Raw genomic sequence first — 12,930 nt, 5'->3', positions numbered from 1 at the left:
ATGGCTCCTGGGAGCTTTGCCTCCAGCGACATCTCGACATCCTCAGTGTCCTCAGCCCCCTTGCCCTCCACAGTGGGGTCGTCCGGGCTGTCTGGGTCTGAAGAGCCAGGTAGGTCCCCGCAAGCCGGTTCCTTGGGTGTCCTGGACCCTCCTCGTGCCACCCAGCCTCCTCTCCCAGCCCAGCACCAGCTCCCAGACTAGAGGCTGTGGACTTGAGGTGCTCATTTGGCAGAAGAGCTGACGCCTGGACTTAGCAGGGGCCGGGGAAGGGTCTGGGGACTGAGGCTGGCCCAGCTCAGGGGAAGAGGGCAGAGCGAGCCTCCGCAGCTGGAGCCCATTTCCTGTTGGGGGAGGGCTGGCAGCCACACTGCAGCTGAGGGCAGCTAGCTGGAGGAAGGGCTGGGGGAAACGGAGAGCAAGCATTTGATGCTAGGCTGGGCCTTGGATTTAGGGCTGTGTCCCAATTTGCAATCAACAAACAATGCCTCAGGGTTTCTCTGGATATGGGTAGGTCCATTCCCACCAGGAGCTCTTGGTCTGATGGGGAAGACTGCCTCATTAATGGATGCCATTTCATAATATGGCACGTGCTCTGACGCCAGGAATGCAGAGGGCTGTAGGAGCCCCAAGGAGTCGCTAACCCACTCTGGGAGGTCGAGGAGGGCTTTCTGGAGGTGGTGACCCCTGAAGGATGGTCGCCTTTCAGGTGGCCTTACCCAGAAGAAATGGGTGTGAGTAAAGGCTCCTTCAGAGAAGGTTGAAGGGTGGGTTCCAGGTGCTTTGGAGCCTGGGGCAGTGTTGCTCACCAGTCCTTGAAAAGTCAGGGCTGGTGTCCAAATCATGGTGCTGCATGGGCCTTGAAGGACGAGTGAGGGTTACCTGAGTGACCATGGGGGACAAAGGCCACCCAGGCAAGAGAAGACCACGGGCGAAGGCCCAGAGTTAGGGGGTTGGGGCAAGCATCCGGGGAGTCACAGGCCCTCCTCTGGCCGGGGGCAGGGGGGTGGGTCAGGAGGAGGGGACGGCCAGGACCTGCCAGCTGAGCCTCCAAGACTTCACCCTTTCCACTGAGGGCAGTGGGAAGGGCGGGGAGGAGAGGTGCAGGGGGAAGAAGCCTGCGGTCCTTGGGATGGAGAGAGGGGAAGTCTCTGAAGAAGGGGTGGGGAAGAGAGATGAAGGGGTGGGGAAGAGAGGTCCAGCTGTCCTCTAGGTTCTTGCTTGGGTGTGCAGATAGGTATGGTGGGTGCCATTCCTGGGAGAGAGAGGATGGTGGACAAGTTTGGGGAGCTAGGAGTTCTTTTCAGGTCATCCCAGGAAATAGCAGGCGTTGAATAATGCAGAATGAGAATTGCATTCAGCTTCAGGCCGTGGGGAAGAAAGAGACTTGGGGTGGCTCCCTGGGATAGGGCCTGGTTTAGAGGAGGCAGGGGAGGGGTTAGAACTGTCACTGCAGGCCAGGCCGAAGGACACCGCATCTGGGAGGGTGCAGACTTTCTTAGACACCCCATCCCCACTCTACAGAAGGGAAGACTAAGGCCCAGAGAGGAGAGTGAAACTCCCAGGGTCCTGGGTGTGACTACCAGCAATTCCACCCATTCCCAAGCTTTTGGCCCAAAGTCCCCAGACAATGGGCTCTTCCTGACCAGGAGGCAGCAACAGTTGAATTGGATTAGGTCTCTACAGTTCTTTTGCCTTTTTTTCCCCTTCTACTTCAAAATGTGTTTTAAAAAAACATATTTTTTAGCCAATCAATTCCTTTTAAAAAGTCTTTCATTTTTGCAAATTGATCAGAAGCCAACATTTCTAATCACATTTAAATCAGCCTTCATATTTAAAACACTTTTATGCCTCCTATAGTGACCAGCTTTTCTTCCCTTGATCCCATTTTCTTTTACAACTTAAAAAAAATAAATAACAGATAATTGAGATCTCAGTAATTCACATACCATTCAATTTACCCATTTAAAGGGTGCAGTGGCGGTTAGTATATTCACAGCTGTGTATCCATCTCCACAGGCAATTTTAGAATACTTTCATCCCCTTAGAATAAAACCTGTAGCCCTTAAAGTCACTGCCCCTCCCCACCTTGGTTGCTCCCAGCAACCACTAATCTACTTTCTGTCTGTGATTCTCCCATTCCGGACATTCATATAAATGGCACCCAGCATGTTTTCAAGGAAGAACTTCATTCCTTCTTTCCGCTGGATGATACTCCATTTTATGGCTAATATCATGTTCTGTTTATCCAATTCATTAGTTTATGGACATTTGAGTTTCTACTTTGGGCCATTATAAATAATGCTGCTATGAACATTCGTGTACAAATCTTCATTTGAACATGGGTTTTCATTTCTCTTGAGTATACATACCTAGGAGTGGGATTCTTTTGTAACTTCTTACGTATGGAAACTTCCAAACGCATGAGAAATAGACTGAGTGGTATAGTGTCCCCCCCCACTCCCCCCTGTGCACCCATCGTCCAGCTTCAGCACTTATCAGGTCCTCGGTACTCTTTTTTCACCTACTGTGTCATTTCATAGCAAATGCCAAGGTTATCATTTCACCAACAAATAGTCCAGCATTTATCTTTGTTATTTTTAATTTTTAATTTTTTTTTTTTTGAGAGAGAGGAGTAGGTGTATGTGTAGGGGGTGGCAGGGAGAGGGAGAGGGGAGGAAAGAATCGTAAGAAGCTTCCATGCCCAGTGCAGAGCTCGACCCAAGGCTTGATCTCACAACTCTGAGATCATGACCTGAGCTGAAATCAAAAGTCAGACACTTAACTGACTGAGGCACCTGGGTGCCCCACCTTAATTTTTTAAAGCTATTTTTTAATTGATACACAATATTATATTAGTTTTAAGTACATAACCACACAAATTTATTATTTGTATGCATAATGAAATGCCTACCATGATTAAGTGTAGTTATCCTGTTAGTGATATCAAACTGTCTGACTTATTTCACTTAGCATAATACCTCCTAAGTCTACCCCATGTTGTTGCAAATGACAAGATTAGGGCTGAGTAATATTCCACTGGATCCAAGAGTATGTCTTCTTTATCCATTCATCTATTTGTGGACATGAGTTGTTTCCATATCTTGACTATTGTCAATAATGCTGCAATGAACATAGGGATGTATATAGCTTTTTGAACTAGTGCTTTTGTTTTCTTCAGATAAATATGCAGAAATGGAATTGCTGGATGGTGGGGTAGTTCTATTTTTCAGTTTTGAGGAACCTCCATACTGTTTTCCAGAGTGGTTGCATCAGTTTACATTCTCACCGGTAGTACATAAGGGTTCCCTTTTCTCTACAGCCTTGCCAACACTTGTTATTCTTGTCTTTTTTTTTTTTTTAAAGTAGCTCTATGCCCAGCATGGAGACCAATACAGGGCTTGAACTCACAACCTTGAGATCAAGACTTGAACTGATATCAAGAGTCAGATGCTTAACCAACTGAGGCAAGCAGGCACCCCTATTTATTTCATGTCTTTTTACTATTAGCCATTGCAACAGGTGTGAGCTCCTGTCTTCGTTGTGGCTGTGATTTGCACTCCCCTGATGATTAATGATATCGAACATCTTTTCATGTGCCTGATGTCCATCTGTGTGACATTGGAGAAATGTCTATTCAAATCCTCTGCCCTCTTTTTAATCAGATTGGTTTTTTGGTTACTGAGTTGTAGGAGTTCTTTATATATTTTAGATATTAACCCCTTATGGGATATATCATTTTCAAGTATCTTCTCCCATCCAATAGGGTGCCTTTTTATTTTGTGATGATTTCCTTCGCTCTCCAAAGATTCTTTTTTTTTTTTAGTTTGATGTGATCCTAATAGTTTATTTTTGCTTCTGTTGCCCTTGGTATTTACCTTTAAAAGAAGAGAGCCTCTTACAAAGTAACTGTGATACCATCAGCAAACCCCTCAAAATATCACCCTTAATATCACTAAACTTCGGGGCGCCTGGGTGGCTCAGTGGGTTAAGCCGCTGCCTTCGGCTCAGGTCATGGTCCCAGGGTCCTGGGATCGAGCCCCACATCGGGCTCTCTGCTCAGCAGGGAGCCTGCTTCCTCCTCTCTCTCTCTGCCTGCCTCTGCCTGCTTGTCATCTCTCTCTCTGTCAAATAAATAAATAAATAATCTTAAAAAAAAAATCACTAAACTTCTCCAATCTCACATTTATCTGTTTGCCTCCTCTCCGCATGCCCCCTCCCCCTGGTTGGCTCATTTAGGTCCTGTTCTGAGTTTGAGCAAAGGATCCCACATTGCATTTGCTTGGACGGGCTCTGCAGTGTCTTTATCTCTAGGGCTCCTTCCCACTTTTTCTTTTCCTCCTTGTTTATTTGTAGAAGAAGCTGGGCTGTGCGTCCTCACGGGCTGGATTTCGCTGATTTCTTCCCTGTGGCCCTCTCACCGAGCCCCTGGATTTCCTGTAAACGGGTAGTTAGGCTTAGACATGATGTATTTGGTTTTCTAAAAGGACTATTTAGTTCTTTCAGTGAGGCTCTAAGGAGTGCCCGGTGTGGGCCCAGCCCGGCGCCAGTCACTGGGAGCCAGTGGCCAGACAGGCAGCCTGCCCGCCCCCCCACCTTGGGCTGCTTGCAGGCCAGCAGGCGGGGCTACCCACCTGGGGTGTATCTGATCCCCCCACAGACCCCTGACCCCCCCCCAATGTGGCGTGGCTGGTGCCTGGTGGGTGCTCTGCCAGGCAGGTCCAAGGTCTGTCGGGCCAAAGTGGGGGTCTGGGCACCAGGTGACGTGCCACTGTCTGCCCGCAGGCCCGAGTCGCAGCACCATCCGAGGGCCTCGCCGCCACCCGCCTGTGCTGCGCATGGTCCTGGAGGCACTGCAGGCGGGAGAGCAGCGCCGGGGCACCTCTGTGGCCGCCATCAAGCTTTACATCCTGCAGAAGTACCCTACGGCGGACAGCCTCCGGTTCAAGCACCTGCTGAAGCAGGCCCTGGCCACGGGCGTGCACCGCGGTCTGCTCATCAGGCCCACCAACTCCAAGGCCAGGGGCGCCACTGGCAGCTTCAAAGTGAGCCTGCTGGGGCTGGAGAGTGGGGCTGGGGGAGGCCGCAGGGTGGGAGGGTCTGGGCCCCAGACTTTGAGCTTCAGCCCAGCTCCTCCTCCCCAGTCCCCACCCCTGGGGGGCTGTTCCCCATCTTCTCTCCTTGTCTTCTTCCTGTCTTCTTGGAGATACCCTCTCCTCTAGGAGGGTGGTGCTGTGCCTCCATCGAGAGCTCCAATTCACCAGCTGCATCTGCCTTCATCCCTGTCCCGTGTGTCCTATGACCCAGGACTATCTCAGCTGTGTTCACTCAGAGTCCTTAGTGCCCACAGCACCTGCCTGGAATTCTCCATCATGGACAAGGCACACCCAACCATGGGCTCTAGAAGGTCACAGGTTTGCACCCCACGCTCTCTGGCTCTAAACCCCAGGTCTCCAGACCTGGGCTTGCACCTCCCTAAGCCACCCCATCCTCATCTTTCAAAGGGAAGGGTCCTGGAGGGGAGCCATCCAGGGACACCTAGAGCTGAGGGCAGATTGGGCATAAAATCCAACCCCAGCATGTGATTGTCAGCTGCCACCAGGGAAGTCTTGGGTACCTGGACATGGGGTCTGTCTTGTCATTGCTGGGCCCCAGCACGTGGCAGTTGCTCTAACATAATCATAGAACACTGTGGAGCTTTCTCAAACTACCATGTTCCGGTCCCTGTGGTAACCAGGTGGCCAAGGACAGCAAGTTCCTCACAGAACTCCCAGGCGAGGGTCAGAGCTTGGACACAAGCTATGGCAAGTCCAGGGGCATGGGGCGGGGGGTGGGGTGAAGGAGAGCAAGGCGGGGGCACTGAGGGTGCATGTGGCTGGGTTAGGCTGCAGGACCTGAGAGCCCATCCGTAAAGTGGGCTGTGAGGAGGGGAGGCGAGGACGGGAGCCCTGAGTGTTGTGGAGTTAGGAATGTGTGTGTGCTAGGAGGGGAGGTTGTTTCTGGTCATGATGATAATGAGATTTGGGGAGCAGAGGGAGTAACATCACTAGAGTCAGGCTGTAGAAGGATGAGGCCACCTGTTTGCCAGGGACCCTCACATACCCCAGTCCCTCACCCACTCCCTGATGGCCCCATTGTAAAGATGGGAAGACTGAGGCCAGTGAGAGACCAGAAGACTTGGCTGAGTTCCACAGGAAGTTGTGAACTCTCAGCTCTCTGACTTGGAAGGTCCACCCAAGGCAAAAGGGGAAAAGGGAGACTCGGGGAGGCATGGAGATATGAGGCCTGAGGTGAGGGCCTAGGTAGGGGGAGGTGGAGTGGGAGTCAGAGCCATGGTGCATGCGAAGGTGTATGGGCTGGGTGGTCGAAGGAGATTTGTAGATTAGCATCTCCGAGGTCGGGTCTGGACTCACAATGTGTGCTGTGCCATTTACTCCCAGGAGCCTGGTTTTGAGCCTTCCAGACTTCGGGGGCAGGAGGGGGTTTGCCTATGCCCTCCTGCCAGCCACTTAATGCAGGAAGTAAGAGAACCTAGGATGTGTCTAGGAGACTTGGGCCCCCCAGCTATCAGTGGCAGCACCCCTCCCTCAAAGAGCCGTACAGGGATAGAATGTGTCTTTGGCATCTGGCATCTGGGACGTGCTCATGCCCTTGACCACCTTCTTCCCTCTTTTGGAACAAGGCCTTCTTCTGAGCCTCGTGTAGTGTGTAGGGGTGCGAGACCCTGAGAACTTATGCTCTCAATTCCACACCATTCCCTCCTCTACCAGTTGGTTCCCAAGCATAAAAGGAAAGTCCAACCCAGGAAGACATCCACCAAGACCGCCCCCAGGAAACCCAGTGAGGCCAAGGAGAAGGTGCCTAAGAAACCGAGAGAGGCAAAGAAGGACCCTTCCAACCCAGCTGAGGTGAAAAGGGGACCGAAGAAGCCTCGAGAGGCAAGGATGGCTCCTCCCAAACCAGGTGCAGCCAAAGAGAAGGCTCCCAAGAAAGGTGGCCAGACCAAAGACCAAGAGGCAAGAGTGAGTGAGGCCAGGAAGGCCTCTCAACAGCGAGACAAGGCCCCATGGGCTCCTCCAAGTGCCACTGGGCTCAGTGAGAACTCAAAGGTCAAAGGCAGAAGGAAGAGCCAAGGTAGGTGTGTGAGGGGGCTGGGAGGAGAGCTTGGGGACAAGGGTTTGTGGCAGCTGCTGGATATGAGGTGGGAGGGAAGGAGAGGCCTGCTCTGGGGAAGGGGTTCTTTAATACATGTGGCTGAGTGCTTGGCTTGACCTGGAGAGTTGGAGAACTCATGGTAGCTGGGGGTCGGCGGGTAGGTTTAGGGAAGGGGAAACCCAGAGAGAAGAGGAGCCTGGCTCATCTGAGAGGAGTCAGGGGAAGTTTCCTAGAATAAGTGTCCTAGGGAGGACAACAGCCTGTGCAAAGGCCCAGAGCCATGAAGAAGGTAGAGGTATTGAAGAAGTGCAAATTGTTCTGTGTGCAATGTGGGAAGTAGAAGGGGGAGCCTGTGAAAGGCAACTGGGAGTCTGGACCGGATCTGGAGGACAGCAAAGATGTGGAAGGACTTTGGACAGGGAACAGCTAAGGTACAGAGTATTTTTAGAAAAATATATCACGGCTGCCATGTGGAAGGCAGGCTAAAGACTAGAGACCAATAAACCAGTTAGGGATCTTTGGTGCAAGTGGGGTGCTCTGCCTGGTGCCTTGCTCAGGGTGGGGTATGGTCTCCCACTGTCCAGTTAATCCCCCAACCATCCCATGAGAGAGATGCTGTTGGGCACCCAGGCTCAAAGAGACCAACTGAAAAAAAAAAAAAAAAAAAAGATACCAACTTCCTTGCCCCAGGTCCCCTAGCCAATAAGTATCAGAGTGAGGACTAGGGCCCCTGAACCTTCAGCAGCTCCTCCTGAAAGGGCTCCTTCCCACATGCTCTCCCCTACCCTCTGACAGGTGGTGAGGCCCCCAGGAAGACAAAAGCTGGGAGTCAGAGTGTAAAATCCACGGTCCCTAAGGTAGGTCCTGCATGACTTCCATGGTCTGGATCTCCCTGCTGAGCAGGCCAGAGCTTGGGCATTCTGCACCAGGCCCCTGGGAGGGTCTAGGGAAGGGAGAATTTGTGGAGAAGAGAGTAGTTTTCTTTGATACAAAGTTCTGTTCACTTCCATCTGGCCTTCCAGTGTTCTGAGGATCCTCACCCCTGTTTCCCACATAAGACCTAGGCTGAGGCTGGGGCCCCTTGTCCAAAGCCACCCAGATTTCTCCCCAGTTTAGAGCCCACTGGGATTTCAACCCTATTCTTGTGGGCTCTAAGCTATGCGTCCAACCCTGCCCTACTCTGTTCTTACTTATGGTTTGCTTTCTTTTATAGGGCAAGAATGGTGTTGCTCCTCCAGCCACAAAGAAGGAAAACCACATCCCTAAAGAGGTCATTGCCCATGTGGCCAAGGAGGGGACCAAAGCCAAGGCCTCTGCTCGTCCCAGGGGTGGTGGGTCTAAGACGGTACCTGAACCCCTGGCCAGGAAGATAGAGGCCCCCAAGGGCCCGAGGAGGCCGGGCATGCCCACCAAGGCCTCATCATCCAAACTGGCCAGTAGGAAGGCGGAGGCTGAAAGCTAGAGCTGGGGTGGAGACATGGAAATCCTACCCGAGTTTTTATTCCCCTCCAAAACTGTCACTCTATTTATTTCATTGTAGCCTATTTATCAATAAAGACTTTTTTCCGTCACAAATCGGTGTGGGTGGAGGCTGAGGCCTAAGGATTTTGGCCACCTGCGGCTTGAGTCCAGATAGGAGATCCTTCCCTGGGGGGGACAGGTTGTATGACATAAAGGGCTGCTGCGGGGGTCCAAGCCATGTAGGGGCCTGTGGAGGGACAGGAGGGGTGTTAAATCCAGCCTGAAATCTGGATACTGCTTCCCAGGAGGTGGATTTTGGTCGTAAAGGATGAGCAGGAGACAGCCGAGCGGGGAAGGGCACTGTAAGCAGAGAACCCAGAATGTGCAGTGGGACTGGCCAGTGTCAAGGAAGGAGGGGGTTTGTGGCTCTGAGAGGAACTCGGGATGGGGGGAGGGTGGGGGATGGGTGGATGAGGGGAAGGTAGACAGCGGGGGGCGGAGCTGGGAGGGTTATGGGCAGGGGAAAGATTAATGTGGTTAGTGTGTGTTTAGAAAGAGCCCCCAGGGGGTGCCTGGGTGGCTCAGTCAGTTGGGCATCTGTCCTTGGCTCTGGTCATGATCTCAGGATCCTGGGATCGAGTCCCATGTTGGGCTCCCTGTTCAGCAGGAAGTCTGCTTGTCCCTCTGCTGCTTCCCTTGCTTATTCTATCTCTCTCTGTCTCAAATCTGAAAGAAGAGTCCTCTGGCTATGGAGAGGACCATTCAACAGCTGGTTACTGAGCAGGACCCTGCTCTAATCAACAGGAGGAGGAGAGCGTGCAAAGGCCCTGTGTTAGAAACCTGCTTGACATGTTGAAAGAGCCTCAGGGAGTTCCATGGGGCTAAAGTCCAATGAAGAGGGATGGTAGTGGGAGATGAGATCCATGGTGCTTTAAAAACATGTGTGACCCTCTTCCCAGAGGGAGGTGGAGTCTGTGTCCCTGCCCCTTACATCTGGGCTCTGTGATTGCGTGAATAGTAGAATACCGCAGAAGAGACATTATGACTGTCTCTGGGCCTAGACCTTAGGGGACTGGCTGCTTCTGCTCCCTGTGTGTCCTGTTTATTTTTGTTTTTGCTCTTAGAACTCCTCCATCTTGCTGTGGGAAGGTCCAAGCAGCCAGTGGAAAGGAACAGAGGTACCCCGATTTTTAGCTCCAGGTGCCATCTCCGACTAATCTGCCAGCCAGAGGAGTGTGCTACCTTGGAATCGAAATTTCTAGCTGCAGTTGAGCTGCATGGGCTGACACTGCATGAAACAGGGACATGTTTTCCTTCCTCTCTGAACCCTGTCCCAACTTCAAATGCACGAGGAACGTATGGTAGGGCCGCTTTACCTGTGGCTTCATTTTGCTTGGTTTCCGTTATCTGTGGGCAGCCCTGCTCTGGAAGCAGGTGACCCTCCTGATGGATCATCCAAGAGTTGAGAATAGCCTAACACTGGGTCACAGTCCCTCTGTCCTACCCCTCGTGGCACCTCCTCGTGCAGACCTTGTATCCTCTCCTGTCACAAGAAGGGTGAGGACCATACAATAAGTTACTCTGAGAGAAAGAGCCCGCAGTCCCATCATTGTGACTATAGTACCTTATTACAGTTGCTCGATTTCATTACTACTTGCTGATCTCTTACTCTGCCTAATTTATAAATGAAATTTACTGTGAGTATGTATGTCTAGGAAAAGACATAGTACAGATCAGATTTGTACTGTTTGTGGTGTCAGGCTTCCACGGGTGTCTCCCTGTGGAGGCGTGGGGGCGGGGCATAAATGTAAATGGTTGTTTTAAGCCCTGAGGTCTGGGGTAGTTAGTAAGTAACGCAGCAGTAGGTCACCACACAGAGACTGTAGGCTAAAGCTAGATCAGGAAGGGTGTCGTCAGCCAGGGGAAGATCCCTGGGTTTCATTTTAATCATGAGGAGGAACCATTAGAGGCCCGTGAACAGCTGAGTGCAGCAGGGGACATGGGCAGCGAGGAGGCCCCGCCATGGTCCCGGTGAGGGGAGCTGTTCACGGAAGGAGGGCTTAGAAGTGGTGCGTTCTGAGTAGAAGTTTAAGCAGGGTGGATGGGATCTGTTGAAGTATTGGGTGGAAGAAAGGGGTCACAGAAGAGTCCACAGTGTGAGGTGGACACAGCCTGGTGACCCCACGGTGACCATTTCCTGGGGTGAGGACTCAGCCGGGGCAGGAGGCTGCTGAGAGGGAGCCCAGTCGAGGGGGTGACAGCTGAGGCAGGGAGGGGCAGAGAAGGAAGGGGTGAGGAAGTGCGCGGAGGAAGGTAGGAGACTGGACGGGACTCAGGAAAGGGGGCAGACAGGGCACAGAGGGAAACCGATGTAGGCCAGCACGGAGCATTGGGCAGTTCCTTCCTGCCCCTGCTCCCTCAGCCCTGTCCTCACTCCCTCGAATCCCATGTGAGGCTTTTTCTAGCTGTGCTACCAGCTTCCCTGGGGTATCAATAAGGAGGCTGACAGCTGCGCCCCAAGCGTACTGTGAGCAGACAGCAGGGGCCTGGCTGGCGCTTCCCATGGAAAGGGTCGGCTTGTGCCCTTGCTCCTTTCACAGTTTGGTAGGGGGTTGAGGGAGGCACCTGGTCGGACTCCTAGGTGGCATCCCTGGGCCTTGCGCCTCCGTGAGCTAGGGGTGGGGGGGTACCCCAGGTCTGGCCTAGGCCAGACAGCATCCAGCACCCAGGAAACGCGGCCAAGTGTCCTCCCTGCTTGAGGACATCATGCTGAAGTGTCCATGACCTTCCATGACCTTCAGAGAGTGAAGGGGCACCTGTTGCTGCACGGCAAGTCTTCAGGTCCCCAGGTAACTATGGGTGGCTCACAGAAGTTGCCCACCTTCTGTGTTGAGAAGTGACCCCCAGAAACTAGAGAGATTTCTTCCACGTGCCAACATGTTTCTAAACTTCAAGAAGGAACTGTGTGTTCGTCAGGCGTGACAACAGGCTGCAGAATATTTAATGCCACGGGAAGATGTCATGACATATGGTTGCATGGGGAAAAGGCAGGTTACGGAACGGTGCGTACACCCTGGTCCCAGATTTACGCAGCCCCCGGCCCAGGTTGGGCACACGATCTGGGCCAGTGTTCTCTGGGATGTGAACTGTGGGTGGGTTAGGAGAGCTTGGATATCCTGACATTTCAGCAGGAAACATGTATTCGTTCTAAAATCACACCAAAAAAAAAAAAAAATCCCTATCAAATGTGTCAATAACTTAAATTAGAAAATCTGCTGCTTAATGAAAAGGAATCAGTGCTCAGAATAGAAAATTTGAAAAGATAAAGAATCTGTCTCCACCCAGAAGCCCCTACAGGAAAAGGCTCTTTATAAAGCTAAAAATTGTTTTTCTTTTCTTACTTCTCTGTTCTCATTAATTCTAGAACTGGTATTTGTGGGATTTTGTTCGAAATAGTATGAATTTTTCTGTCCTAGTTCTTGATAAATGGGTGCTTTGCTTTCTCCCCCATTATGATGGGAAAATGATTAACTTGAGTTGTTTCTAAGTTGGAGCTAGTTCTCTAATGACCTTTTCTTGGGGGACAGTGATGAGCCTCACCCCCAGCTCAGGCCCAGAGCCTGTTGGGTGGGCTGGGGGTTCTGTGGTCACGCTGACCCAAAGGTTGACTCTCCTGAGGAAAGGACTGCCCCTCTGGGAAGAGTCTAGGATTACACTGGCCTTGGGGAAACTGCGCATTTCCTCACATGAAAAAAAATGGGGTTTTCAAAATTGAGGAAATATTTAGGGGACATATGTAAATATCAGTTTTCTTTCTAGGGCTGTCCCCTTGACCTCCCCATGCATATGGGGGCCATGGTGGCGCCTGCCTGGAAGAAGCACAAAATGGACACGCAACCTGATTTAGGTTCCCACTTTGTTACTCCCTGGCCTTTGAGGATTCTTCCACTGTGCTGAGGATCCATTTCTACATCTGTAAAATGGGTATCATGTTCCGTTCCTCACTGGCCTATTATAAAGGTAAGAGGAGCAGGGCCTGCCCAGGGGTAGGTGGCACGTGGCTGCCATGACATCTTCCTGGAGGGCCCATGAGAGCCCTCCAAGCTCAGGAAGGTCAGCTGTGGGCCAGGCCCCGGCCAAGCTGACTTTGTCCCACTGAGCCCTGCCACTGGCTCCCCAGGGCTCGGTCTGGTACATGCTCCTTCTCATGCAGGAACATGGCCAAGGCAGGGCTCTACCCGCCATCGCCCTTCTCATTTTTACTACGAGCACACATTTCCCTCCTTGGCCATCTCAGGATAAAGGCTTGAGCCCACA

The 12,930-nt window shown here is 51.9% G+C and overlaps 1 protein-coding gene across 1 annotated transcript; it reads left to right on the top strand.

The window, feature by feature from the left end:
- On the top strand, positions 1 to 8,615 carry LOC122910609 (histone H1.8). The gene is made up of 5 exons (XM_044255215.1): positions 1 to 109; positions 4,783 to 5,042; positions 6,768 to 7,131; positions 7,948 to 8,009; positions 8,366 to 8,615. Exons 1-5 carry the CDS (start codon positions 1 to 3, stop codon positions 8,612 to 8,614), a joined length of 1,044 nt encoding a protein of 347 aa, XP_044111150.1. The 3' UTR covers position 8,615.
- Positions 8,616 to 12,930: the final 4,315 nt, after the last annotated feature.

Source organism: Neovison vison, chromosome 6 (assembly GCF_020171115.1).
Source record: "Neovison vison isolate M4711 chromosome 6, ASM_NN_V1, whole genome shotgun sequence".
NCBI classification, from domain to species: Eukaryota; Metazoa; Chordata; class Mammalia; order Carnivora; family Mustelidae; genus Neogale; species Neogale vison.
Note: the sequence above shows the minus strand (reverse complement) of the source record. Positions and strands in the feature narration are given on the sequence as shown.